Below are 27,693 nucleotides of genomic sequence, written 5' to 3'. Positions count from 1 at the left end.
GAGCCAGGGAAGCTACTGAGAGTATCTCGCCCTCACGGCAGAGCTTGGCAAGCTACTTGTGGTGTATTCAATATACCCAAAACGGTAACAAGAAGTCTCACAATGGAGACGTTACTGGTGCTCGCTCGAGCAAATTGATGAGCAACAGGATGACAGTGACAGTGACAGTGAATTTGTCAAAATAATCTAATCTTCCTGTCACTATGATCTCATTTCATACAACTTATTATTATACTAATTTTTTATGATATTCAAAGAATTAATGAATCCTCAGATTTCAGAAATATTCTATACAGTGAAGCATAACCACAAGAAAACAATATTTTTGGAATTAAAAGAAATTTTATTTTAAGAACTGTGTTTACAAAACTATTATTGGTATGGTTTCATATATAAAATTTGATATATTTTATTTATTGATGATATTTTATTGAGGCATGGTAAAAATCTCAATAAAAATTTAAGCTGAAAACAAAATGAAGTCAAAGAAACGTTTTGTTTATTCTCAAGATTTTCTTGATGATACTAATATGCATGAGAAACCTATTAACAGTATTGTAAATTATAGAATCTCAAAAAATAAATTAATTAAAATAAATAAATTGAGCTGAAACTAAAAAATGTTAAGTGACAGAAGATAATAAAAAAGGAATATACAGCATATGGTTATGTGAAATAATTCTTAGTGTTATGCTAGTTGACAGAACAGGGTGAGCGTTCTCCAAGAATAATCATATTGTGTGCATTAGTCACACTAATTTTTTAATGAATATTTATCAATATGTACCAGATTCAAAAACTTCAGAGTCTTGCTGAAAGCATCAAAGATCTAAAAATATTCTTCAGGGAAACATTTATGGCTAAAAAAATAAACAACAAAAAAAGGCAAAATCGCAGTATAATTCTGCAGCTCAAGACTGCTAACATATGCCTATTTAAGCTATTACCCCTATGACTGCATAAGTTTCAGTATGTTTTCAATTTTCTAGTTTCTTGTTATTATTGAGAATCCAAAATGTTAAATTAAGTAGCTTGAAAGTGAGTTAAAAAATAATAAAGGAATATGGTAAGGACAACGACCTTCACTTGAGATGATTATATTTAAAAGATGCTGAAATTACCCAATTATTAGAATTTTTCAATGAATCTAATATTTAGCAACACTTGAGAGTTAAAAAGTTGTATCAAAATTAAGGAGAAAAGAAGTAAAGTTCTTTAGAATTGAGAAACATAAATGCTATCATGCACACAAGAAACAGTTGAATTCTCAAGAATGGTCATACCTTAACGAGGCTTGGTTTGGCTTCAGCAGCCCTCAGTTTTCTAACTCTGCCTTGCTTTATCTGCTCCCATCACACTCATACATTCCACATGAAAACATGCCACAGGATGCTGCTTCTGTCTCAGCACTCAGCCTTTCACTTCACAACTGTACTCCTACTTACGCTTTAGATAAAATTCAACTGATGATTCCTCAAACCAGGATCCCTTTGCTATGACCACCCCTAATCAAGAAATCTCAAGAAGTTTGTACGTATATATTTATGAAATGCGACTACTGCCTGGCTCCTCTATATAGATTTAACTTTATAAGATCAAGACTGTATTTATTTACTCAACAATGTATTATTATCCTTGGTTCCCAGTATGTAAACATCTCTTAAAATGAAGCTTCACGAACAAATGAATGAATGATGGAAATCTAGCCAGGATTCTTTGTTTCTGTAAAAATAAAACATCTACTGTGCATGACATCAGTCAATATGAAATCATGTGGTAGTCATTCAATAATGACAATTCTACAAAGATGCAACTGCAGGATATATGGAGAAAATAATTTTTTGTGGGGCTGAAAAAAGTTTCCAGCATATGTTTAGAATTTAAAACAAATAGTTAAGGCAGGTTTCCTAGATATATTTAATGGGATGAAATGGTTAATATGCCATGATAATGGAAACTACAAACAAAATTTTTTCCCTGCAATCTGTCTTTACTATGAGAAGCATAAAAATTATGCAATGTATTCATTCTGTTAATCTTTCATTAGAAAATCATGGCTAAGAATATAAGGAAAATAAAGAGTGGAAATATTGGTTCACATACAAAATTCATGAAGTACTCAGAATTTTCAAAAGTCTTGTTAAACTGAAAGTTATATTTTGTAAATATGATAATTATTTCAGCACAATGAGTCTATCTTAGAATGTACTCTCCTTGCAAAAAAATATGCAACCAAAAAAGAAAAAGGAGGAAGCCAACAACCTGAACAAGCCAATCACAATTAAGGAACTCCAAAAGTAATTAAGAATCTCCCCAAGAACAAAAGTCCTAGTCCATATGGGCTTACTGGTGAGTTTTATCAACCCTTTAGAAGATTTACTGCCTTTATCCATTAAGCAATAGACGCAGGGTTCAAGGACCTCAGGTACATAAGTGACATAAATGTGTATATCCAAATATATATTCTTCGTCCATCTCGGAGAGCTCGGCAAGCTACTGAGAGTATCCTACCTGCATGGCAGTGCCTGGTAAGCTCCCCATGGCATATCTGCTATGTCAAAAACAGTAACAATAACAGGTTGTCTCATTCCCCTGACCCTGAAAGAGCCTACAATGCGGCACCATTGGAAAGGAGGAGTAAGGAGAGGCTGCTAAAATCTCAGAGCTGGGACGAATGGAGATGTTACTGGTGCCCCCTCGAGCAAATCGATGAACGGGATACAGTGATACAGTGATCCAAACCACAGAGTCAACATCAATGAAAACATGAGATCCAATTTACAACAACCAAACTTTAAAATGTGCCTGTCATGGTGGCAGGCTGAGGGGATGGAAGAGAACCTAGGGACACTACTGTAGGGAAGCTGACACTGGTGATGGAATTGGTGCTAGAACTTGTATGTCTAAAGCCAAACTATGAGTAACTTTGTAAAGTTGCTTTATAAAATTAAAAAATAAATTTGAAAAAAATTTGAGGACTTAAAAGTTTCTATTTATGTGGAATGTATCAATATTAAAAATAAAAATATATTAATTAATCTTAAAATAATAAACTTGGTATATGGTGAACAATTTAATCTATAAACTCCTAGGCAAACACTTTTGATGATTGGTTCTTTTATCACTGTTGCTTTATTTCTGTTTGGGACCAAGACTACAATGTTCAGGAATTATTCCTGGCTCTGCACTCAGAAATTACTCCTGGTGGTGCTCAGGGGACCATATGGGATACCATGGATTGAACCTGGATCAGTCATATGCAAGACTAGTGCCCTACATGTTGTACTGTCTCCCTGTCCCTGGATGATGTATCTGAATGAAAACAATTGCATTTTCAAAATCTTCTACATTTGATATTATATTATTTTACTCATCCTAAATTCTAAACTCCCATATTATGTAAAGCTAAAGAAAGGATGGCCTGTGAATCTTGATAATAAAATTTTGGGAGCCCTCTGGGTCCTTATTCTATATTCTAAAAACTACTAGCCTGTAATATCTGTACTATAGCTATTGCACAATAACTCTTAGTTAAATTAAGGCAAAACTTAGAGAATAAATTAACTATCTCAACATACAAACATATACAATTTCTTCATTAATTTTGTATTGAACAGATAATATTCCTTACAAAATGCTTTTATTACATAATGAAATATCAATTATTATACCTTCTAAGTTATTATAGCAAATTCAGAAGAACACAGAACAGATTGAACCAGAGGAAAATTATTAAAATTCCAGTATATAATTAAAAAGTCTCATAAAATTAAATAGATAACTAGAAAGAAATATTATATTTAAAATTTTTTTCAAGCATAACCAAAGAGGTTAATTTGAAGTTTATATAGGTCTATCCAAAGCAGTAAATCAGACAGAAACACTTTACTAAACCCAAGCTGCATGCTAATATTTTTAGTTTTCTACAAATCATTTCTAACTAATTTATCAAAACCGTAAGAAAAAAATCTACTTATATATTTAGTATCTCTGCTTTAAATGTTATAGAGAAATAACAAACTAGCAGGTAAGTATATTTATTAAAACACTTTATAATTTCTAAAATCATACTGTTGGTTCTTTGGCACTAGTTCAGCTAAACTCAGAAATAAAGATGTAATTTTAGAGCTTTAGATTGGAATTATTTTATATCAACTTACTATGGTAAGTAACAAAATAACTTACTTTTCTTTTTCTTGAAGTTGTTGTTCCTGAGAAGCAACGTTTGGTTCTATTCCAAGATTTTCATGCATCCGATACCTCCTTTTTCTACTTGGTGCAATATCAGTAATATCAGGACTAAAAATAACGGAATCATCACTTTTAGCTAAAAGAAAATGACATAAAAATATTACTCAACAAAATTATGCACGAAGCTTGTAAGTAAAGCAATGCAGTGCTTTTAGCACTGAGAGTTATAAAATTAAAATATAGCAAACATTTTAAAATAATGTCCATTTGGTGGAGAAAAAGTGTGTAACACTTTAATAATAATACAAAACAGAAAGTATACTTAACATACAAAACAATTTGATCAGAATGATCTTGGCTTATCTTGCAACAATCTCCTCAGATACTTTACAGTCTCAGTTCCATCTCTTGGTACTAAGCCAAATACAGAAGTGCCTTAGAGGCAACTCATAAAGGTCCTGGGGGAAAATCCTGTGGTAGAAACAACAGAAATGAATCTAGTTGATGCTAAAAGAAATTATTAGCGGGCCTGGAGTGATAGTACAGTGGATTGGGCATTTGCCTTGCACACGGCTGACTTGGGTTTGATCCCTGGTATCCTATATGCTCCCCGAGCACCACCACCAGGAGTCATTCCTGAGTGCAGAGTCAGGAGTAACTCCTGAGAATCGCTGGGTTTGGCCCCTAAAGTCTCTCACCACCCCACTCCAAACAAATATTTGCAAGAATGAAGATGTTTGCTAGTTATCCAGAGACATAAGTTTAAGCCAACTGTAGGGAATAAGCTTAAGAAAAATATAAGAAATAGTTACATATATCTCTAATGTGGCTATCCCAGTAAATTGCCCTTAAAGTGTTTGATATACATGGAACAGAAGCAAAAACAGGAATATGCTTCAATCTTAGAGCAAACACACTGTAGCACTGTCATCCCCTTGTCCATCTGTTTGAGTGGGCACCAGTTAACATCTCCATTGTGAGACTTGTTTAAATACGTACTATATTCTACAATTACAAATTTTTCTATGAAAAAAGATTTCCTTCATTACTGTCAATATCAATGTAATTTGGACTTTTAATACCCTGTCCATTCACACTATTTTTTTTAGCATGTTAACTTATTAGCGGAACCAGGTGTAAGCTTTGATCCTCATTAAACAAAAAAACCTTAGCAATGTATAAAGACCTAATAAAGACCTAATAATGCAAATGGAGATGAGTAGCTAAAAATGCTGTACAACTCTATTACTTTGGCATAAACAAAAATTGGTTTAGCTGAGCAAAGAACCTTACATTTTTCAAAAGTTAAGCTCTTTGATAAAGCTACAATTAGAGCTAAACAAGTTGTAAAGACTTCTCTTTTTTATGTGTTGATATTTTATAATTTATATCTCTATATAACATATATACATATATATTTAGAAATTTTTCTTCCTTTGGGTATTTTACTCAGTTGCTAGAAGATCTTGCTGTCTCTTGAATGAGGTATTTAATTCAGAGGAAACTGTTATAATCACATGCATTCATTAAGTCTTCCTGGGTTTCAAGGGAGATGTGATGCAAAGGGTTAGCAGCCTATGATATTGCATGCAAATGTTTCTGGAGATTTAATGATGAAAACAATATATATATATTAAATTAGAAGTGCAATAGAGAACTAAAGTAATGACGTAAAGTTACAGACATTTTTAGTGGCCTGAGCAAACCTTATATTTTTTTAAATCAAAAGCTCTATTATTTTTATTTTTTTTTTTTTTTTTTTTTTTTTTTTTTTTTTTGCTTTTTGGGTCACACCTGGCGATGCACAGGGGTTACTCCTGGCTCTGTACTCAGGAATCACTCCTGGCGGTGCTCAGGGGACCATATGGGATGCTGGGATTTGAACCTGGGTCGGCCGCGTGCAAGGCAAACGCCCTACCCGCTGTGCTATCTCTCCAGCCCCAAGCTCTATTATTTTTAGTCTGTCATTTTGCAGAATGAGTGATTTTTTTCAGGAGCACATCTACTACATTCTAGAAGAAAAGTCTGTATTTTAATTCTCTAAGCAGTCTGTGCTTTTCTGAATGAAACTTCATTTGGACATTGCTTACCACTCTCCTGGAACATTACTTGTTTTGTTTCTTAAAGTAGTGACCATTTTTTGAAACACAGGTGCTAGACATGTCTCTATGCATTTTACACATATTATTAGTCTTTTAGTTTGTGAAAAACTTATATTACTATTATGATATTTTATATATAGAAACAGGTTTAAGAGAGATTAAGTAATGTCCAACTCACAGTCCACATTATAGTCTGTAGCATTATAGTCTATAAAAATGACAAAATATATTTTCCCTAGTGGTTAAATCATCTTATCAAGTATCTATAGAATATTTACCAAATAAAATACTTTTGGAAAATAAGATTCTCTCATTCTATCTCAATGCTGAATATTTTATTCGTATTCAGATACTGTATCCCTTCAACAATGATTAAGAATATCCAAATAAGCAGGGCTGCTATGTTACAACAGGAAGGATCAGAATTACACCCAAGGAAGTCTAATAATATGGGAACCTCAAAAATGTCTATGTTATTTATAACTTTACAGATTCTAAATATAATAACTAAAGCTCTCACTTTTAGTTTTAGCTGTAGTTTTTATTAAATTTACTGGGCTAGAGTGATAGCACAGCGGGTAGGGCGTTTGCCTTGCATGTGACCCACCCAGGTTTGATTCCTAGCCCCTCTGGGAGAGCATGGCAAGCTACCCGTAGCATATATGATATGCCAAAAACAGTAACAAGTCTCACAATGGAGATGTTACTGGTGCCCGCTTGAGGAAATGGATGAGCAAAGGGATGACAGTAATATAGTGATTAAATTTACTATATTATACATACCATTGTAGCTCTGAGGAATAACTTGAATCTAGTTAAAAAAGAATGGCATATATTCAAAGTGCAATGAGAAGGAATGTGACTTGACTGGAGTGTTCATGAGAAAAACAGATGCACAAAATGAAACTAGGTATGGATGAGCAACAGGAAAAGAGAAAGGGAAAAAGGGGTAGAGGTATGCCAAATAAATTTGCGAACTTTTAAATCTAGCAAAAGAGAGAGCATTTAATGCTGATTGGAAATTTTATTTTTAAACTGAGGTTGCACCTCTAGAATACTTTCTTCTTTATATTATCATTAGTCTGTTTGTATGACAATGTGACTGGCGCCATTTCCAGACATTAAAAAAAAAGAGAAGAAAAGAAGAAAAAAGAAAAGAAAAGAATGATTGCCAATTAACTCACTAGAGCTGAAATACTGCCTGGCAGAGCAGTGGGATAAATTTCAGATTCTCATTTGGTTCACTGCATCCAGAAATTGGGGCATCTTTACAAAAACTCTGTTATTATGAAAGGTGGCTCTACAAAAAGTCACACTTCTCATCTAAGAGAAAAACTGCAGGAACTTGGCAGCTGTGGTTCAGACATGAGAGCAGCAAAGTGTTGACTTTCCTGGATTCTCAATGTTGCACAGTGTGGCACCATGGGCTGCACTGCCAACAACCCCAATAAATTCTATGAGTCAAACTATCTGGTAAACTTAGGTCTGTAACAATTAACCTGCCCTTATATTTCAATAGCAAAAAACTATTTTTTAGTGTCAACATTTTCTTTAATCGGAAGATTTCATTATTAATTATCCATAGATTTCTCCCCACCAGTTAATATATAGTTCCACACACACATTCAATATAATCTAACACAAATTGGCATCAGTAACCCAACTAACTACACATCCTTCCCGATACACATAACCATATACACACAACATACTTCTTTAAAAAAAATTTTTTTTAATTGAATCACTCTGAGATACACAGCTAAAAAGTTGCTCGTGACTGCATTTCAGTCATACATTGTTCAAACACCAAGCCCTTTACAATGTAATTCTGAAGTCTGTGCTTTATCTCTCTGTCTCTGACACTGAGTAGTGAACTTCCAAAGATGACCTTTTGGTTATCTCAATGTCAGTGATTCATCATTAAGTCTGACTTTCACTGTATTAGTTAAAAGAAGAACATGGCTTTTAGAAAAGTGAGTTTACGTGAATGTATACACACTTTTGTTCAGTGTGATGCTAACCATCAATTTATGTGGTGATTGCTGATTAATGGGTTAGAGCACTGGTCATTTTCATAAGATCAGTAATTCAGATTACATTATGAAAACCAGATAGTAACTGACTGCATCTCTGAAAAGGAGGAAACTGATAAATGGTGAGGGAAAGCAATACTTGCTTGTTTGGCCAGATCCGAATTTACTGTCTCAGGATAAGCCACTCCTTAATACTGCTTACTGAAGCACCGCATGACCAACTGTTCCTCTGCTTTCTTTTTGGCTTCTTTTTAGACATGTTTGTGAAACAAACAACAGAAACAAGGTAACCTAAGTCATTGATTGACTGTTCTCTTGATGGGAAAAAATAAGTATTTATGGTTTTTTTTTTTTGTTTCAAATTTATTTAGGTCAGTATTTTAAGACTGAGACTTTATTTTCTCCCCTCAATATTTTATATCCTTTGAAATAAAACACAATGACCATTGATTGCAAACAGCTAAGAAACATTTATAAAATGAATAAAAGAATCAATAACACTTATAAGACTGGGTACTCTATAGTAATAACAGATGGTAGTTCTGTGACAATTGTATCTAAATCTGCAGAGACATGAAATTTTTATTATTTATTTTATTTTTTTTCACAGAAGTAAAAGGTAGCAAAAACATCTTTTAAATTCCTCTAAACAAACCTCAAGCTGATATTTTGTAATGACTCCAATTTTCTGGTAATGATACTTAAAAGCTAGTATCATTATAATCTGATATAATTATTTGTAAAACATATGAGGTTCTGGGGATTGAATACAGGTCTGCTATGTAGAAAGCAAGTACCCTGCCCACTGTACTATCTTTCTGGTCCCACAGTAGGTAGTTTTAATGGTTAGTAAAATTCCAGAAGACAAAACTTCAAACTTTTAGCTTTCAATAACTTTATAATTTCTGCCTATGACCTATATCATCGAATACATGGAGCCAAAATAAAGCTTTCATTGTTGTATATGAATCACATATGAATTTCTATGATCATAAAATATTTTATAGCATTTCTTTCATAGAAATTAACAGCTTTTTGATATTTTTATTCTTCTTTAAATTCTGGTCTACTTTAATTAAATTCATACTGTTTTCACAGAGCTTAGAAAAGATTTTGTTTAACTTATGCAAATGGAAAAGGCTGCATGAAATTTTTTCTTTTAAAACAAGAAACACAGTTTATTTTAGTCATTTAACTTTTTTTGATTAATGCACTGCCAATATATGACCTGAAGTAATTTTAGGTTAAGTGGTTAAGACAAAGGTAAGTCACTAGTTTAAATAGTAAGGGCTGGAACAATAATGTAGAGATTAAGGACTTGCCTCACATGCAGATGACTCAGGTTTGATCCCCACATATGGTTCCCCAAGCCCACCAGAAGTGATCACTGAGCACAGAGCCAGAAGTATGCCTTAACTACAGCTGGGTATCAAACTTGTATCAACATAAAATAAGCAGTAAGTCAAAGTCACAATATGATGAAGATGGCAGAAAAAAAAAGATACACAATTATCTGGTGAATTGGGTAGTTGAGAACATTAATATAGGTCATACACTCCTCTGAATATGAACAGGGTTAGGAAGAAGTACTTGAGTGAGTTAAGGTGATGATAGTGTTTTCATCTTCATTTTGTCAATACATCCTTAGTCTTAGAAAGTTTCAAGTTTGATACTTGTACTTTTTTTACACATTTTACTTGCACTTGTTTTCACTTTTTGACAATAAAGTAAATGCCTCTGTGATGTAATTTAGTAAATTTGTTTGTAGTAGCTCCATGAAGAGGTAGATCTGAAGCTAAATTTCATAAACTTTTTTGGAAAAAATGAACTTATTTTGTTTCTGATGATGCCAGAGATTAAACCTAGGTCTCTGCATGCCAGACATACATTTTACTGCTAAGCCACATCCCTGGTTGTGGAAAGATTTCAAAAAGGAAATATGTCTCAAACTCAGTCTGCAATGCTATAGTACTCCAAAATATTTTCAAACAAATGTGATTTAAGGCAATTTTTACTAAGAATAAGAAAATTCCCACACCAAATGGTAATATAACTTAAATAATGTTTAGATTGAGTTAATAAGATATATCAGAAAGATCATAAACTTGATTCTGTTAATTATCAGCTTAATGATTATGAGAAAATCCCATAATAATGTTGTGAATGATTTTACTTTAGCATCTAAAATTGGCTGCAAAGTTAAAAGTTATTTTTGAGGGAAAAAAAGGAGAAAGCCCTGATTCTATAATCCAACTGTTTTCTCAAATGATTAAGTCATCTAAATTTGTTTATTAAAAAAGTAATGATTCTCATTACTGAAACATTTTAAAGCAATCTGTTATTAGATTAAATGTCTTGCTCAAATGAGAAAATTTTTCTGACATAGAACAATGGTACAGGGTCACTGACACTTTGATAATGATGGTGTGACTTTGTACATCAATACCAAACCTTTTAACACTCTTATAACCAAGTTACCTAAACCACTATCAATTTTTGAAAACATAAAAGATGACAAAAAGGAAATTTTTTCTCTAAAAGACTAATTTCCAAACATCCACATGCTTTTCTTAATATTACACGAGTTCATATTTTTCATATTTTTAAAAACTTTTTGGTAAAAATCTTGCAATTCATTGTAAGCAATCACTGTTAGCAATGTGCTGACTCTTCTTTTTTCAACATGTTGGTTCAGTAATGTGCAGCTTCAGGATAAAGCATTTATAATACCAATATACCCAGAAGTCAAATTAGGAATTATTTTGATACTTTCCAAAATTCCTCTTGTACAGCCAATAAACACCTCCCAAAAGTTCTCAAATGTAATAAATGTCTGCACCCCAAGTATTTCCACAGTCTCTTTCCTAGATTATTGCTACACTTTTCTATGCAATGACCACAGCAGTTACAGTTCCTTTCCAGTAAAGCATGTGGGAGACTTTGAAAAAGTGGAAGACATGAAATTGTCTATTTCCTTAACAATAAAGATTAAACTTTCTGAAGCATTTTGGTACCTTCTTCTTTTTCTGATTCAGTTTACTATAATAGTTTTACTGAATTTTGTCTAACATAACATTCTCTCCCTAGGTTTTGCATCCTCCTACATCCTTGATACTTTAGTAAAGGACCACTCTGTGATAAATCCTTGAAACTTTAAGTTAAATATACTTTCTTTGTGTTCCCAGAATACCTTTTACTACTTCATTTTATTTCAAAGAGAGTGCCAAATTATCAAAGTTAATCAAAACTGCTTTTAAACATTCTGTAAATTGACCATTAACTATAGCAACAGTTGTTTATAACTATTTATTGTTGCATAAGCATAACAATATATACTTTAAAAGGGAAATTCTATTCTATAGAAAAATTATTCAAGGTTTTCAATAATCTAAAGAATCAGCAATACAGAAATATTCAAATTGCTAGATCTTTTAGTTTAATGTTAATCTTTGGTGAAATATATATTTATTCCTCAAATGCTCTAAGGCTTCCCCTTAGTTTGTGTATGTGTGTGCATGTGCATGTATGTGTGTATGTGTGTTAATAGTTCCTAGTTAATTTTTCATTGTCTCCTTTTTTTGGTTGAAGCATCATCACCTTCCTTTCTTGGCTACCTAACCAATGCTTACTATTTCTTTGCTAATAGCTTTAAACTTTGAAGGTATGCATACTTATTTGTAACTACTCCCATTGGTATAATTGCTGTCAGGCTTGATTACATCCACCACTCCTGAGTGTATATTTGCTAAGTGGACTAGCAAGCAATCGGCAGACTGCTTGAAATGTTAATTTTCCTCTCCTACTGTAAAATCTACCTTTTCAGACAACTAATGTGGCTTTTTTTTCTTTTTTTTTGCTTTCTGGGTCATTTTCAGACAACTAAGTTATAATACCACTCAACTATATTTTTCATAAATGAATATAAAGTTTAGTTTTAAATATCTCAAGGTTTTAAATTGCAAAACAGGATGAAAAACATCATTCTACTTTAGGTTTCAGTAGTTACACACATTTTATTTTCTAAAATTCCCCCCAAAAAAGTTTTGTACAGATGCACTGGCTATATTTATAATAAAAAGTTTAAGTGGATAAGCTATTACTATGGAAGACTAGTCACTAGGCATTATAATTTCGCATAAATTTTTTAAAATAAGAAAAGATGGCCTATGCATGAAATGATCATCTTTTACTATTCAAGTAATTCGGTATGTACTTTCACAATACTGATATTCATAGTTATTATAATTAACTTATATTTAGAAAAAAATTGAGTCATTTGTCTGGTATGATTAAGGTGCTCAAAGTATTACTGTTAAATGAAACCAACACCAAGGAAAATACTAACAAATACCAAACTGTTGCCAGTAAAACTGGTTCTACAAGACAAAAAGCCATTTATAGTTAAATAAAAACTTAAAAGTAACAAAGTAAAAGGCTGATTTGTTTTTCCAAAAACATAACTTCTTTAAGGGGGCTGGGGGCTATGAAATTCATTATAATGCAACACAAAACTCAAAGCTAGATACAATAAGCTATTCAGCACTTAAAATGTCCTCATAGAGAATATTATAACATTATACAAAGAAGTATATTATTTGTAAATAATGGTCACAAGATATCTTAACCAAGAGTATAGTTTCAAAGGGGACTTACTACACAGCTTGAAAATAACAGAAGCAAAAGTGTCTGTATTTTATATGTATATTATCTACTGGAATTCAAAAATTAAGAAGGCTTTCAACCAATAAATATGATAAACATTATGACTAAGGGTTAGATATTACAAAAATTAATTTGGAGAAAACATACAAGTCGGTAGAAAAAATATTAAGGTAAAAATATTAGGATTCATTCAACATACAATAGCACATTTTGCTTAAGTTGTGCTTGTTAAAGATATCTACACAAAATCATTGTATCTCACTGTCTAAATATCTACATACATAAAAGTTTTTAGAAGAATTAAAATTGCTAAAATAATCATCCTACTGAAAGCACGATACATTTTTTTTTCAAAGAAAGAAGAGTTTTATTCACAAAACTCAAAACAACAACAACAACAAAAACATAGAAGATAAACAACCCCATTAAAGATAAGAAGAGGAACTGAACAGACACTTCAAAAAAGACATACAGATGGTCAGTAGATGTATGGAAAAGTTTTCATCATCAGGGAAATTTAAATCCAAATGACAATGAGATATCACCTCATATCACAATGAAAAAAGCTGGCAGCAATCAGTATTAGCCAAGATACAGTGCAAAAGGAACTGTCTTCATTCACTGTTAGTGGAACTGTCACCCAGTTCAGTCTTTAAGAACAGTATGAAAACTCTGAAGAAATTAAAATTAGAACTCCCACATAATGCAGTGACTCTACTTCTCAGCTTCAAAGAACACATAAATGGCTCTTCTTCATGGCATTAAAAAAACACAAAGCATAGAGTTGAAATAAATAAATATGTACAGCTATATATATATATATGCTACTATTTACAACATCTGAGATCTGGAAAAACACAAATGCACAATGACAGGTGAGTGGATAAACTGTCCTATGTATATACAATGCAATACTACTCAGCTATAGAAAAAGGTAAAATTTTGTCCTTTTCCTTCAACTTGGATGGAACTAAATGGTGCCTTGATAAGAAAAATAAGTCAAAAAGAAGATGAGTTGGATAATCCCACTTATAAATAGTGTATGGATAAAGCAAGGGAATGAACACTATCCAATGAAAGAAGATCTTTAGATGCTGAAAACAGAATTGAGGGGCCAGAGAGATAGTACAGTAGGTAAGGCACTTGCACACAACTCAATTCCCCAGCATACTATATGGTATCTAGAGCATTGCCAGGAGTAATTCCTGAGTACAGAACTATGAGTAACTCTTGAGCATTGCTAGGTGTGGCCCACTCCACCCTAAAGAAAAAGTTAAAAAAAGAAAACAGAACTGAGATTACTAATTCAGGGGAGAGAAACAGAGGGAGTCTGGGGGTGGGAAAGGGAGTGACATAAATGACATAAGGACAGGAAAGCACGATACATTTGATATTTAAAATAATCCCTTTCAAAATTCCTATAACACTCTTCAAGGACATAAAACAAACAGCATTACATTTTATATAGAACAAAAAAATTCCCTGAATAGTCAAAGAACTGCTGAGAAAAAAGATAGGAGGCCTCCTGATCCCAGATTTTAAACTTCAAATATACAGTAATTCAAAATGGTTTGTTGTGGGGGAAAATAACAGAATATAAAGCTAAAAGTATATGGGCAGTTAATTTACCACAAAGAAACCTTAGCATATTGATAGAGGAAAATGTCAACAAAGTGCCCTGAAAAACTAGCTAGCCACATGCAAAATAATGAAATTGAACCTTTCTCTTACACCTTGCACAAAAAATGAAGTCAGAATGGATTCAGGACTTGGTTGTTATACCTGAACCCATAAAAATTGAAGAGCCAAGAAATGAGTGAATCCCTGGAAAATGCAGGTTTGTGGGATTTTGTGACTGAGAACACTGGGCTCAATAGGGCAGGGTATGGAGATCTCCGGCCCATATCCCCCTGTCTCCAGGGACTAGCAGTCATGCCCATACCCCACCTCTGGCTGGCTGTAGATTATCTCGTCATTGGCCACTGTCCAGATCTCACTTCCTTCTCTCCCTGAAAGGAGCAACATGATGCTCTCCAAAACCATGCCATCAGACCCGTGCCAGGCTGTTTCACTGAGCGCGCCCGGAGCGGGGCTGGTGAGGCCCTTCCCCGCCCCAGAGACCCAGTCCCAACACCTGAAAACTTCCACAACTCAGCTGTCACCACTCTCACTCCTGCTCTCCACACGCTCGGGCCAAGCCTCATGTATTTCTGGACTGTGGCAACAAATATGGCTGTACAATACTTCAAACCAAATACTCTGTGCATACTCCAGGATTACTGCACCACATTTGACAGGGTTCAAAATAGAAGGCAACCAATCTTAGAGGGAAATATACATATTTTTACAGATCACACTCTCTCTCTCTCTCTCTCTCTCTCTCTCTCTCTCTCTCTATGTAAACACACAAGGCTCAACCTTTAACAACATGTCATCTTATAGAAGGGCTTAATGGTCCCTGGGTGCAATACAATAATCCTTACATTCTTTCCTCTAAGGATACTTTTTTTCTAGCATTGTCAGCAGATTTTTATAACAAACAATACAAAATATATTATTTTGGTTCTGCTCTGGGGCAGGGATTGGGGTTCGGGATGGAAACATCTGAAATGTGGTGGGATGGTGTAATGGTTGTGGGATTGGTGTCTGGATATTAAATGTAATCAAATATTGTGAATTACTTTTATTTATTAATTTTTATTTATTATTTTTAATGAATCGCTATGAGATGCAGTTACAGACTTACTAACTTTCATGCTTACGTTTCAGTCATACAATGATCGAGTACCCATTCCTCCACCAGTGCCCATTCTCCACCACCAATATTCCGCCTCTGTGGCAGGCGAATCCCCTTTTTACTTTCTCTCCTTTAGGGTGTTGTGGTCTGCAGTGCAGGCATTAAGTGGCCATCATATTCGGTCTATTGTCTACTTTCAGTACACATCTCCCATCCCAAGCAGGTCCTTGAAGCATCCTTTACTTGGTGGTGCCTTCTCTATCTGAACTTCCCTTTCCCCCAGCATGTGAGGCTGGCTTCCAAGCCGTAGAGCAATCCTCCTGTTCCTTGTCTCCACTATCTTTGGGTGTTAGTCTCCCATTTTGTTACTTTATATTCCACAAATGAGTGCAATCTTCCTATGTTTGTCCCTCTCTTTCTAACTCACTTCAGTTAGAAGGAGAGTGAGTTAGAAACTCACTTACCATGATACACTCCATGTTAATCCATTTATATGCAAAATTATATTTTATCTTTTTGAAGATAAGATGACTTTATCTTTCCTAACAGCTGCATAGTATTCCATTGTGTAGATGTATCAAAGTGTGATATACTTTTAAAATAAAAAAATTAAAATTGAAAAATATAAACAAAACCTTCATGGTACTGACTCAGAAGTGTCTTCAGGAATTTGAGTTCATTGGCATAGTAAAGAAGCAAAACCAAAAGGGATTATTAAGCATTTGATTAGAAAGAAACTATCATCTCTCTCGTATATGAGATTTAAAGATGCAGAATAAGTAAATGGTCAAAGGGTGCAAAACTGGAGAGCTGATACACAGAAATTAGTTTAGGGGGAGATGGATGGTACTTAGGAGAATCATTGGGAATCTTGGTGGAAGGAAGTGGGGACTCTTGTGGCAGGCATTGTGTTAGAATGATGTATGAGTGAACAATAATTAACAGTACTATCAATCATGAAATCTCAATAACTTTATAGAAACATGTCAACAAAAAAAACCTCAACTACCACTAAAAGAATAAGACATTTTCTAAGAAAAGATCACACGCCATACTCTGAAAAATGGCTAATATCCAAAATATATAAACAACCTCCAAAATTCAAGAACAAAACCCCTATCCCATCAAGTAAAAATGCTTTTACAAAGAGGACATATAGTCTAAGGCACATGGAAAAAAATGCTCATCATCATTGATTATAAGTACAATACAAATTTAAAACACAATGACATATGAACTTATACCAATGCTAATGGTGTTTATCAAAAAATCCCACAAACATTTATCAAAAAATTCCAAGTGCTCCTTGAAGTGTGTGTGTGTATGTGTGTGTGTGTGGCAGGGGGTGTGTAGAGGGGTAGGGGAAAGGAGAAGGCACACTCATTTGCTTCTGATAGGGAGGTAATTTAGTTTATACTAAAACCATTATTGAGATTTCTCAAAAAATTAAACTTAAAACTACCATATGATCTAGCACTTCATTACTACACAGCTATCCCAAGAACTCAAAGCACTAATTTACACACACACACACACACACACACACACACACACACACACAGAAAGAGAGATAAAAGTTACTTGTGATATAGGCAGACAGATTAAGGAAGGATCCTCATGGAAATGAAATTCCAGGGAAGTAATTACCTAGCCCTAAGGCTGTCCAGACCAACCTTGTGAGCTCTGGAACTAAGGTCTGATCAGATCTTTACCTGTGGCTAGCCCAGAACATGGAAGACTGAACTCACCCTCCCAGAGAAGCTCTAGCAGGCACAAAGTTAAGAAAGAAATTTCAAAGAAGACCATCAACGACTCACAACTCTACCTCCTTGGCAACCATCAGAACTGACTCTTGCATGAAGGAAGCTGGCGCATATGTTGCCGAAGCCCATTTATGTCCACGTGTCCACATTTCCCCTCTTAAGGGAACTCTCTCTCAATCTCTCTCTCTCTCTCCCTCTCCTACTCTCTATCCTTCTCTCTCTCTCTCCTTCTCCTACTCTCTCTCCCTCTCCTACTCTCTCCTTCTCTCTCTGTCTCTGTCTGTCTCTCTCTCTCTCTCCGTCCCCCCCCACCCCTCCATGCCCGCCCTCACCAGGTCTTTTCTCCCGAAATTCTCTTCTGAGAGAAATGCAAAAACCCTTAAGCCTTGGGTAAGCCCTAGAACTGGCTTTCTTTTCCTGCAAAGAGCAATTCCTCACTGTAGCCTGAGTCCATGGTTATCAGAGAAATTGCGTGGTGGGGATTAATTCCGGTGCTGAGCAGACCAAACGGACATCAGACCAAATTGTGGCTAGATGGCTACCTGGTGAGGCTGGCAGTTCTGTGGTCAGTGCCACTCATTGCAGACTTTATCAGTCCTAGCCTTCCAGTCAGTCTGGGGATGGCAGAGGTGGATCAGGAGAAAATGGCCATCTCTCTCCTCTCCAGTTCATATAAGCCACTCACTTGAGGACCCACCGACTTCAACTCTATTGACCATATCCAAAATATGGAAACAGCCCTAAGTGCTTAAAGCTGGTCTAGGTGCTTTTTTGTTTAATATAATTTTCATTAAAGAGCTATGATTTACAAAGTTAGTGATAGCTACACTGTAGGCATACAATAATTCAACACCAATTCCTCCACCCATGTCAACTTCCCTCCACCAATGTTCCCGGATCCCTTCCCCAACACAACCCCTACCCCACCCTGGTATGTGAAGTTGACAGCCACAGATTACAAAGCTTCAGAGGCTGCCGCTTAGATGTCATGTTTTCAATCTGTAAAAACAAACATTTTCTATAACCACTAAAACTGTCCATTCAGGTGATAGATCTCAACAGGAGGTACATTTTATAATTCAAGGTACTTGAAAAATGCTGAGGCCTGGGGTGAGGGTAGAGGAGGGAATTGGAATCTAGAAACACTGGTGGAGGAAAAGCTGACACTGGTGGCGAGATGTGTGATGGGACACATGCCAAAGGCCCAACTAATTTTAACTCACAGTGTTTTCATAAAATAAAATTGGGGTAAAAAAAAAAAATCTGAAACTTGGTGAAGGGATGGGTGTTTGAGCATTATGTAACTGAGACTTAAGTCTGAAAGCTTTTCAACTTTCCACATGGTGATTCAATAAAAAAAAAAAGCAAAATAAAATCTGAAACTGTAGTCATTGTCTGTAGAATACTGAGCAAAAAAAAAAAAACTCATGCTCTCTTTTCTTTTTCTTTTCTTTTAATAGTTTATTTTTAATTAGTGAGTCAACATGAGGGTACAGTTACAGATTTATACATTTTTGTGCTCATGATTCCCCCATACAAAGTTCATGACATTTGCATATAAGTGGATCAGCACGGAAAGTATCATGCTAAGTGAAATGAGTCAGAAAGAGAGAGACAGACATAGAAAGACTGCACTCATCTGTGGAATATAGAATAATAGACTATAAGACTAACACCCAAGAATAGTAGAAATAAGTACCAGGAGTTTGTCTCCATGGCTTGGAGGCTGGTCTCTCATTCTGGAGAACTCAGGGAAGGGAACAACAAGTAAAATGTGGTCAGAGGTCAGGTGGGGGAAGGGTGATGCGGGCCAAATATAGACTAGAGACTGAACACAATGGCCACTCAACACCTTTATTGCAAACCACAACACCTAATCAGAGAGAGAGGACAAAAGGGAATACCCTGCCATAGTGGCAGTGTGGGGTGGGGGGAGACGGGACTGGGGAGGGGGGGGAGGGATGTTGTCTTTTCTTTTTTAAGTTCAACAAACTATCTCATATGCAAAGCTAAAGATAAGTTCCAATGCAAATTGCCAATGAGAACTTCACAGCAGTCAGGTTCTTAAGTTTCCGAAAGACATAGCAATGTCAGTTCATAAGTCCTTCACGTCTTAAAAAGTCCATTTTTCATTAACAAAAGTGAAACTGTTTCTTCATTCTTTTTTACTTGCTTTTGGTTTGGGGCCACACCTTGCAATGCTCAGAGCAGTGTCTCAGAGCTTTGCTCTCGGCCCAGTGCTCTGGATCACTCCTGGTAGTGCTCAAGAAACTAGATGAGCTGCCAAGGATCAAACCACATCGACCACATGCAAAACAAATACCCTACCCACTGTCTCTCTGGTGCGATTCTTCATTCTAAATGTCTAACTTTTCTCCAGATACTGTTCATTTCAGAAGATGTGGAGCTGGACCCATGTATATGACAGAGGTGGACCAGCATGGAGGCTGCCAGGCTGTGTTAGAAGGGATGGGCACCCATCCCCACTGCTAAAAAATCTGTTTTCAGCCTGAGATGATCTATGTGGAGGGTGTGACTGCTTGTTGGAGTTCCCTTGGTAATGTTCAGTCCATGACTACTGATAATAAACTTGTAAAAGTCCTATTTCCCTACCATTTTCCAAGTTGGGGTGTCTCTTTTTTCCTCCCAAGAAGGCTGAATTCTACAGATAAGTGATTAAAGTCCCTCTGCAAGTTGGTTCTGGGATCCTCACAATAACTGTCACCCTATCATAGAGATGCCAACATTTCTAAAATGTCAGAAAATGTGGACATCAGCATTGCTAAGAATGGTCTTTATTTGTGCAGGGGATGCACTGGAGGGCTTGCTTACTATTTTGACTTTTTACTGGTTCACTCAAGATTTCTGTTTCTTCCTCGTTTAATTTTGGAAGTTCGGGACTGGAGCGATAGTACAGCAGGTAGGGCATTTGCTTTGGACATGGCCTACCGGAGTTCAATCCCTGGCATCTCATATGGTCCTCCGAGCACCACCAGGAGTAATTCCTTAGTGCAGAGCCAGGAGTAACCTCTGAGCATCACTGTATGTGATCCTCCCCCCCAAAAAAAGAACAAAAACACTCTTGGAAGTTCGAAGAATTCTAAAAATTTATCTATGTCTTCTGGGCTGTATAGTAATTCAGAGTACTCCTATGACCTTTCTGATTTCAGCAATATCAGTAATGACATCACCTGTTTCATTTCTGATTTTTTTTTTAAATCAGAATTTCCTTTCTTCTGTTTCCTCCCTCTGCTATCACCTTGGTAAGCTTAGTGAGAGAGATTTATCAATATATCTTGATCCTTTGAAAGAACAAGCTCCCAGTTTCATTGATCTTTTGTAGCATCATGTTTTTCTGTTTTCTATTTTATTTCCACCCTAATTTTCAATATAGTCTTCAAAATGCTTATTTTTGTTCCTTTTTTTCCCAGTTCATTTAGGTAAAGAACTGTGTGATTTTTATGATTTTTAATTATAATACTATAGATTTAAGTTATACAGTATTAATACTTTCATATATTTTGTAATGATTGCTACTGTAACAACAAATACCTGCCTTTTCTGTAACTAGTATTACTTTTAGTAATTAACTTCTAGTTAATTAATCCACAATAACAAATGAACTTAGAAATCATTCTTTGAAAGTTTGTTATATTATCTCTATATTTTTTCCTTTATTTGGTGTGTTTTGGAGATTACAGTGGGCTCAGGACTTACTCATGGCTGTACACTTGGAGATCAGTCCTGAGAAGACTTGGGGACAATAATGTCAGGATTAAACCTGGGTGTGCATGAAAAGTACCTTAACCACTGTTCTATCTCTTTGGCCTATTTATAATTTTTATACTGTACATTAGCTACCCGGGGCGTATTCAATATGCCAAAAATAGTAACAACAGGTCTCACTATGAAGACGTTACTGATGCCCGCTCAAGCAAATCGATGAACAACTCGATGACAGTGCTACCTTTAATCATATATCCTATGCCCCAAGACACACTATTTTGTATTTTTAACCCAAATCTCTCACTTTCATGTGGGTGAGAGGGATGGGGGGGGAGGGAAAGAGAGAGTGCAATTTCCATCAGGAAGATGTGCTTGGCTTGTTTAACAAGCTGGACTCCCTGATGCAGATGCAAGTAGAATGTTGATGTTCAGGGCTCTTTGAAGCTACCTCCCTGCTCTGTGACTGTTACTAAGAAACTACATTAATAGAGGGTAGAATAAGCAATAATAGGGATGTGGCAGATGGAAGTTGGCTTTAAACCATATCTTTTTAAATATAACATATATAGTTCAAAGGGTTTTGGGGTCTGAAGGACTGCAATTAATTCAAAGATATTATTTCTCCATATTTTAAAGGACTGCACTATTTACTGTGGTGACTATAATGTCACCAAATTTAGTTTTGTTTCTTTATTTGAGTAAAATCATTGTGCTCTATGTAGATTTCATCTACCTCCCAGTGCTAGGGTTCAGAAAGTGCTACCACCTAGGGGGGAAAAAATGTGATCCTGGCTGGAGCGATAGCACAGTGGGTAGGGCGTTTGCCTTGCACGAGGCCGACCCGAGTTCGATTCCTCCGTTCCTCTCAGAGAGCCTGGCAAGCTACTGAGAGTATCTAGCCCGCATGGCAGAGCCTGACAAGCTACCCATGGCGTATTCGGTATGCCACAAACAGTAACAAGTCTCACAATGGAGACATTACTGGTGCCCGCTCGAGCAAATCGATGAGCAATGGGATGACAGTGACAGTGATAGTGACAGACCCTGGGCTCACCTCTTGTATTTTCCTTCTTTCACAAAATCTTGTACTAATTGCTGTCCAGTATTAAAAACCACTCTTTTTTGAGAGACTTTAAAAATGTGTTACATAAGTTTTAATAAAATTAAATTTATCCATGAGTTTGAAACTGCCTTTTTGTTGTTGAAAATATAGATATTTTTATATCTATTCTACTATTGCTACTGATTTGAATAAGTTCAACATAGTCATATAATAGCAATAAATCAAAGATAGATCATTCCAGCTAGAAGCATTAATATAAGCCTTTTATAAAAACCCTATCTCGAGAAGAAACAGCACATTAAAATCACTTTCATTGAGAAAAGGTTTCCAAGAATGACTCTACTAAAGTAAGTTTGCTTTCTTAGCTTTTGATATCCTAGGGTAACAAAATCAACATTCTTCTGTGTTAACTGAAAATAGCTTTGGAAAAAGCAACAGGTGTTTTGGGAATAAAAACATAATTCTTGGCAAAAAAAAAACCCTCAATAAATCATTTGGGTGATCTGTTTTCTTTGATATAATTACTGAAACAAGAGATTCTGAAATTAATCACTTGCTGTAGAGAGTTGGGGAAGGATGTAACCTTTTAATCTTTAAAATTAAGATGCTGTAAAATAATTTACTGTTCAAAACAGAAACATGTCACTACCAGAAATCTAAAAACATAATTTGTACCTTTGTCACAGAAATAAAAAACTAATATAACATGAGTAGTCAGATTAATTATATTTCAAATTGTACAAAATCCTTTATGAATATTTAAATATCACAGTTTATTTAAACTGCCAATTATAAAGTGTGCATTTAATGCCTTTTTAAAGAACTAACCATTTTAAGCTGTAGCAATACAGGAATATAGCAAATATGTGAGCAAAAAGTATTTTCAAGTATTTCTTTTAATCAGTAAAAGCACATTAATTCCATTTGCCATTTTGTTGGAGCAAGCAATATGAAGTAAATTTATTAAGGAGGAAACTGGGGACACTGGTGGAGGGAACGTCACACAGTGGTAGGATAGGTTGCTGGAACACTGTATGCCTGAAACAACTGTATTATAAACAACTTTGCCAATCACAATGTTTTAATTAAAAAACAAAACAAAACAAAAAACACAAACAAGGGCGTGATACTGGACTTCTGGTATAAGATGAGGTCTGTGCATGGTGACTTCTCCATCAATGTGGTTATTAATGAAAATGGGTTAGCTTATTGAAACGAAAACTTTCTTAGTGAAAATCAAACCTGCAAGAGGAGACTGCTAAGGTCAGGTACTCCTTGTTCTATATCTCAAGTTCAGGAAGCGACTTAATTCGGAAATGAAACTGTATCAAACTTGTGTCAAATTTAGCTGCCTTGATTTAGTAAACCACAATAGTTAAAAACCAGTATACAGAAAATTTTGGATGCTATATATGTTCCTGAAAAAAAGAGTGACATATCTTATTCATCAGTTCAAAAGGCTGATGAATAATACGTAAGTTGTCTAATTACAGAAAAAGAAAGACATATGGAATGATTCTTCAGATCTATCTGTTCTGATGAGATACAATGAAAACTGCTGATTTGGAGGTAGGGGAGTTGGGGGGATAGAATAAAAAGACTCCCTAAGAACAAGCATTTAGGAACAGATGGTTTCACTGGTGGATTTTACAAAAATTTCAAACAGAAACTAAAAAGTAGGAAACAGGATTCATCCTAAGGATGTAGGGTTGTTTCAATTATGATGCACCTCTTGAAGATTAACTAACTAGTGTGAGTACAAAGAGTTAATTAATATATTTTTAGACTATATTACTGAATTTAATACAGTGATTGAATCATCTTTGAAAGTGCTACATGACATTCAGCAGATGTCAAATATAAAGGCTCCACTCAAACACCTATAGTACGTGTAGTGCATAATTTTAGAAACCACTAAAAAAATCTTTTTTTTCTTCCTGACAGTCACCTGAGAGGATGAGTTTCAGAGCTCTTAAGAGCAAATGGTCCTGCCTATCTTTAGTGACACTGTCCACATTTACAGTGTCAGCAATTACCTAGACAAAGGCACAAGGCAGTTTTCTTAGTTCTGGATATAGACTTCCAGCTGTATTTTTAAAATCTGTCACTGTCACTGTCATCCTGTTGCTCATCGATTTGCTCGTGCGGACACCAGTAACATCTCCATTGTGAGACTTGTTAATACTGATTTGGGCCTATTGAATACACCACGGGTAGCTTGCCAGGCTCTGCCCTGCGGTGGTATACTCCCAGTAGCTTACTGGACTCTCCAAGAGGGACGGAGAAATCGAACCCGGGTCGGTCGCATAAAAGGCAAATGCCCTACCTGCTGTGCTATCGCTTTAAATCATTAGTTGATTAATGTTGTCTATCAAGTTAAGATAGAAACTTCAACCCCAGATTGTTCTATTCTTGTAGAATAAATTTAACTCTACTAATTTTTATCCATAGATATAGCTGTCTCTCCCTTAGTTTTCTCTCCCGTCCCCCGCCCACACAAAAACTCCTAGAAGACTCTATGTTTCCTCTCGTTTTAATATTATATCTTTTAATTTTATCTTTGCCTCTTGGTTTCTTCTTTTTGGCATATTCTCCATACCTGAATTAAGAGACATCATTCTAAAATGTCACCCTAGTAGTATTACTTTCTATTAAGCTTCTTTCTCATTATTTTGTTATACACTCTGAGACACCTCAGAGAATTTTCTCTCTTTGAATACGTTCTATTCTATCATTAAAAAAACCCACATATATGCTGTTGCATATCTTGCATAATTGCACATACTGTTTCCTCTGCCTAGAGTGTTCTGTACTGCCTTCTTAATCTGCTCAATCCTTAGCTCTCCAATTCATTATTTTATTTAAAATTTTAAAATTTCATTTTAAAATTTTACTAAAATTATAGTTATGGTAAATGTGACAACAGCTTTAGAGTTCTGAGAGTACTGAAGTGCAAAGTCACTGCACCTCATCACCATCAAAGTGTCCATAATCTGTCACCATTGTTATGTCACTTCCAGTCCATGCAATCTTTAGTTCCTCTCACTACTCCTCCCATCCTCCCTCCCCCTACCCCTCCTCCCCTCTTACTGTTTGCTAATCAGTTTCATAATTCAAGGCCAAGAGTTTGCCATTGTTCGATAGCATCTATTCCCTTGTTTTGTTTGCCTTGATATTCCACAAATGAGTAAGCTCATCCGGAATTGTGCTTTCTCTGGTATTATCTCCCTCTGACTTATTTCACTTAACACATGTTCCAGTTCATCCTGCTAGAATCCAAACATCAGTGTAAACATATGTTGTCACTCCTTCCGCTTGACTTTCAAGCAATTTTTACACAGCATCTTATATAATCATCCATTAGGCATTCATTCACTTATAAATTCTGAGTATCATCTTTGATCATTATACTTATTACACTGCATTGATTGTTTAGCTGTTTCTATTTCCTCAACTAGGTGTACTCCATAAAAGAAGAAACAATGTCTTATTTACCATGGTCTCTCTCAAATCAGACAAGTCCTAATAACTACAGGCATTTAACAAATGTGGGAGTAAATAAATTTAAAACGTTCTAAAAAATTGTTTTCTTCCACTGTCCAAATATTTTTGTTCTCTGCAAAAAATCTAAAATTCTCTGAGAACAGAATCACTAAGCATTTAACTATTAATGACACAGTCAGTGTGAAAAGGAATCAAACATCTTTTCTAAGAGATAAAAGCCACTTAAGAATTGCATGAAACTGGAATCATTAACAACTATTTGTGGTTTCCTAGCAACTAAACAACTTCTTAAAGAAACAGTTAACACTATTTTGCCTAGTAAAAATTTCACATCTAAAATTGGTTCCATATTAAAAAATTGCTACATTTCCTAAGAGAATGCTTTTTGTTTTTGGTACTGATGAATTTGAAAACTTTAAAGCTATTTATAATAGCTTAAGTTTCTTTCTTTCATGAAAAATAAATAAAATCAAAGATGTACCAAACTTACCTCCATTCATCAAAATAACTTTAAGTACAACTATCTTATTTGCTCATACATAATCAGATGAATATTTTACATCATTAGTTATAGTAGAATTTTAATATATTTTCTGCTTTAATCTTTTATGTTTTTGTATAAAAATTTTTGTTCTGAAAAATAACTATGATAGAGACTTGACCTAAGAAAGAGCATTGTGAATGTTTAACAACATCTACTGACCCAGATGAATACCAAAAATATCGTTAGAAGATAGCTGTTTTATTAAAATTGTGAAAATGCCCAGAAGTATGAAGATATATTGTTCATCTGAACAATTCACATTTTTCCACGTTTTTGGTTTTTGTTCATTTTTCTCGTTTATTCCGTGGGTGGGTGGGTGGGGGGTGTAGGCAGTACCATCAGGGCTCAGGGCTTACTCCTTACTCAAGCAAACAGATGAACAACAGGACGACGGTGCTACTACAGTTCTATATTGTTTTAATATTACTTTCACTTATATCACTTGTATCTCTTGTCATCCTGTTGTTCGTCGAGTTGTCTGAGCGGGCGCCAGTAATGTCTCCATTCATCCCTGTCACGTGCTAGTGTAACCCAATGGCGTCTGCTAGCTCCAGGAAAATGAACAGTTTCAAACCATTCATTCAGGGTCCTGATGAAGAAGTCAGACCATCTCATAGGTGAATGGCCACTCGGTCTTTTGACGTCCTGTGGAATCCAGTCAGTAACATCTCTAGTCCAGAGGCTGTCTCTAAATCGCATTACGTGTCCAGCCAATCTGATTTTTGATGCCTTGGCAAACAAGACAGCATCCCTGATTCTAGATTGTTGATAGAGGTTGGAACTCCGGATTCCTTCTCTCACTTGAGTGAAACGTGATATTCCAAGCATAGCTCTTTCAATTCCTCTTTGGGATACCCGAATAGCGTTCTCATCCTGTTTTCGTAGGGCCCAGGTCTCTGAGGCATATGCTAGTGCAGGAAGAATGCTGGAGTTGAAAAGATGTGCTCGGAGCCAGAGGATATTTGTCCTCTTAACCACTTTTTGGAATGCTCTTGAAGGTGTTCCAAGCCGCTCTCTTCCTCATGCACAGTTCAGTTGCCATGTCTTTTGTCATGCTGAGTTCTCGACCTAGGTACACATAATTGCTGCATTCGGAGATGTTCGTTCCATTGGGGCAAATGAACATCAGGAACTAGTGCGCTTCTCATGAACACTGTCTTGGTGAGATTCAGATGCAGTCTGACGTTTCCATACTCACGGTCAAAGTCGGCTGGCATTTGTGCCGCTTAGCTAATATTTGATGTTATGAGAATGATGTCATCAGCAAAGTGAACGTGGTGTTGTTGCTGACCATCTATCTTCACTCCCATTCCTTCCCATTCCAGTTGTCACATGATGTTCTCAAGGGTGGCAATGAAGAGTTTCGGA

General features: G+C 35.5%; 1 protein-coding gene across 4 annotated transcripts in view; it reads right to left on the bottom strand.

The window, feature by feature from the left end:
- XRCC4 (X-ray repair cross complementing 4) overlaps nt 1-27,693 on the bottom strand; it is a 249,188-nt gene that overhangs the window by 88,882 nt on the left and 132,613 nt on the right. For all 4 annotated transcript variants that reach the window (XM_055140893.1, XM_055140879.1, XM_055140901.1 and 1 more), the window contains one exon: nt 4,186-4,327. In XM_055140893.1, coding sequence (XP_054996868.1) covers nt 4,186-4,327 — 142 coding nt within the window. The remainder of the gene's footprint in view (nt 1-4,185; nt 4,328-27,693) is intronic.

The sequence above is a fragment of the Sorex araneus genome, chromosome 1 (assembly GCF_027595985.1).
Source record: "Sorex araneus isolate mSorAra2 chromosome 1, mSorAra2.pri, whole genome shotgun sequence".
Taxonomy (NCBI): domain Eukaryota; kingdom Metazoa; phylum Chordata; class Mammalia; order Eulipotyphla; family Soricidae; genus Sorex; species Sorex araneus.
The sequence above is the reverse complement of the archived record's forward strand: the minus strand, read 5'-3'. Positions and strand labels throughout refer to the sequence as shown.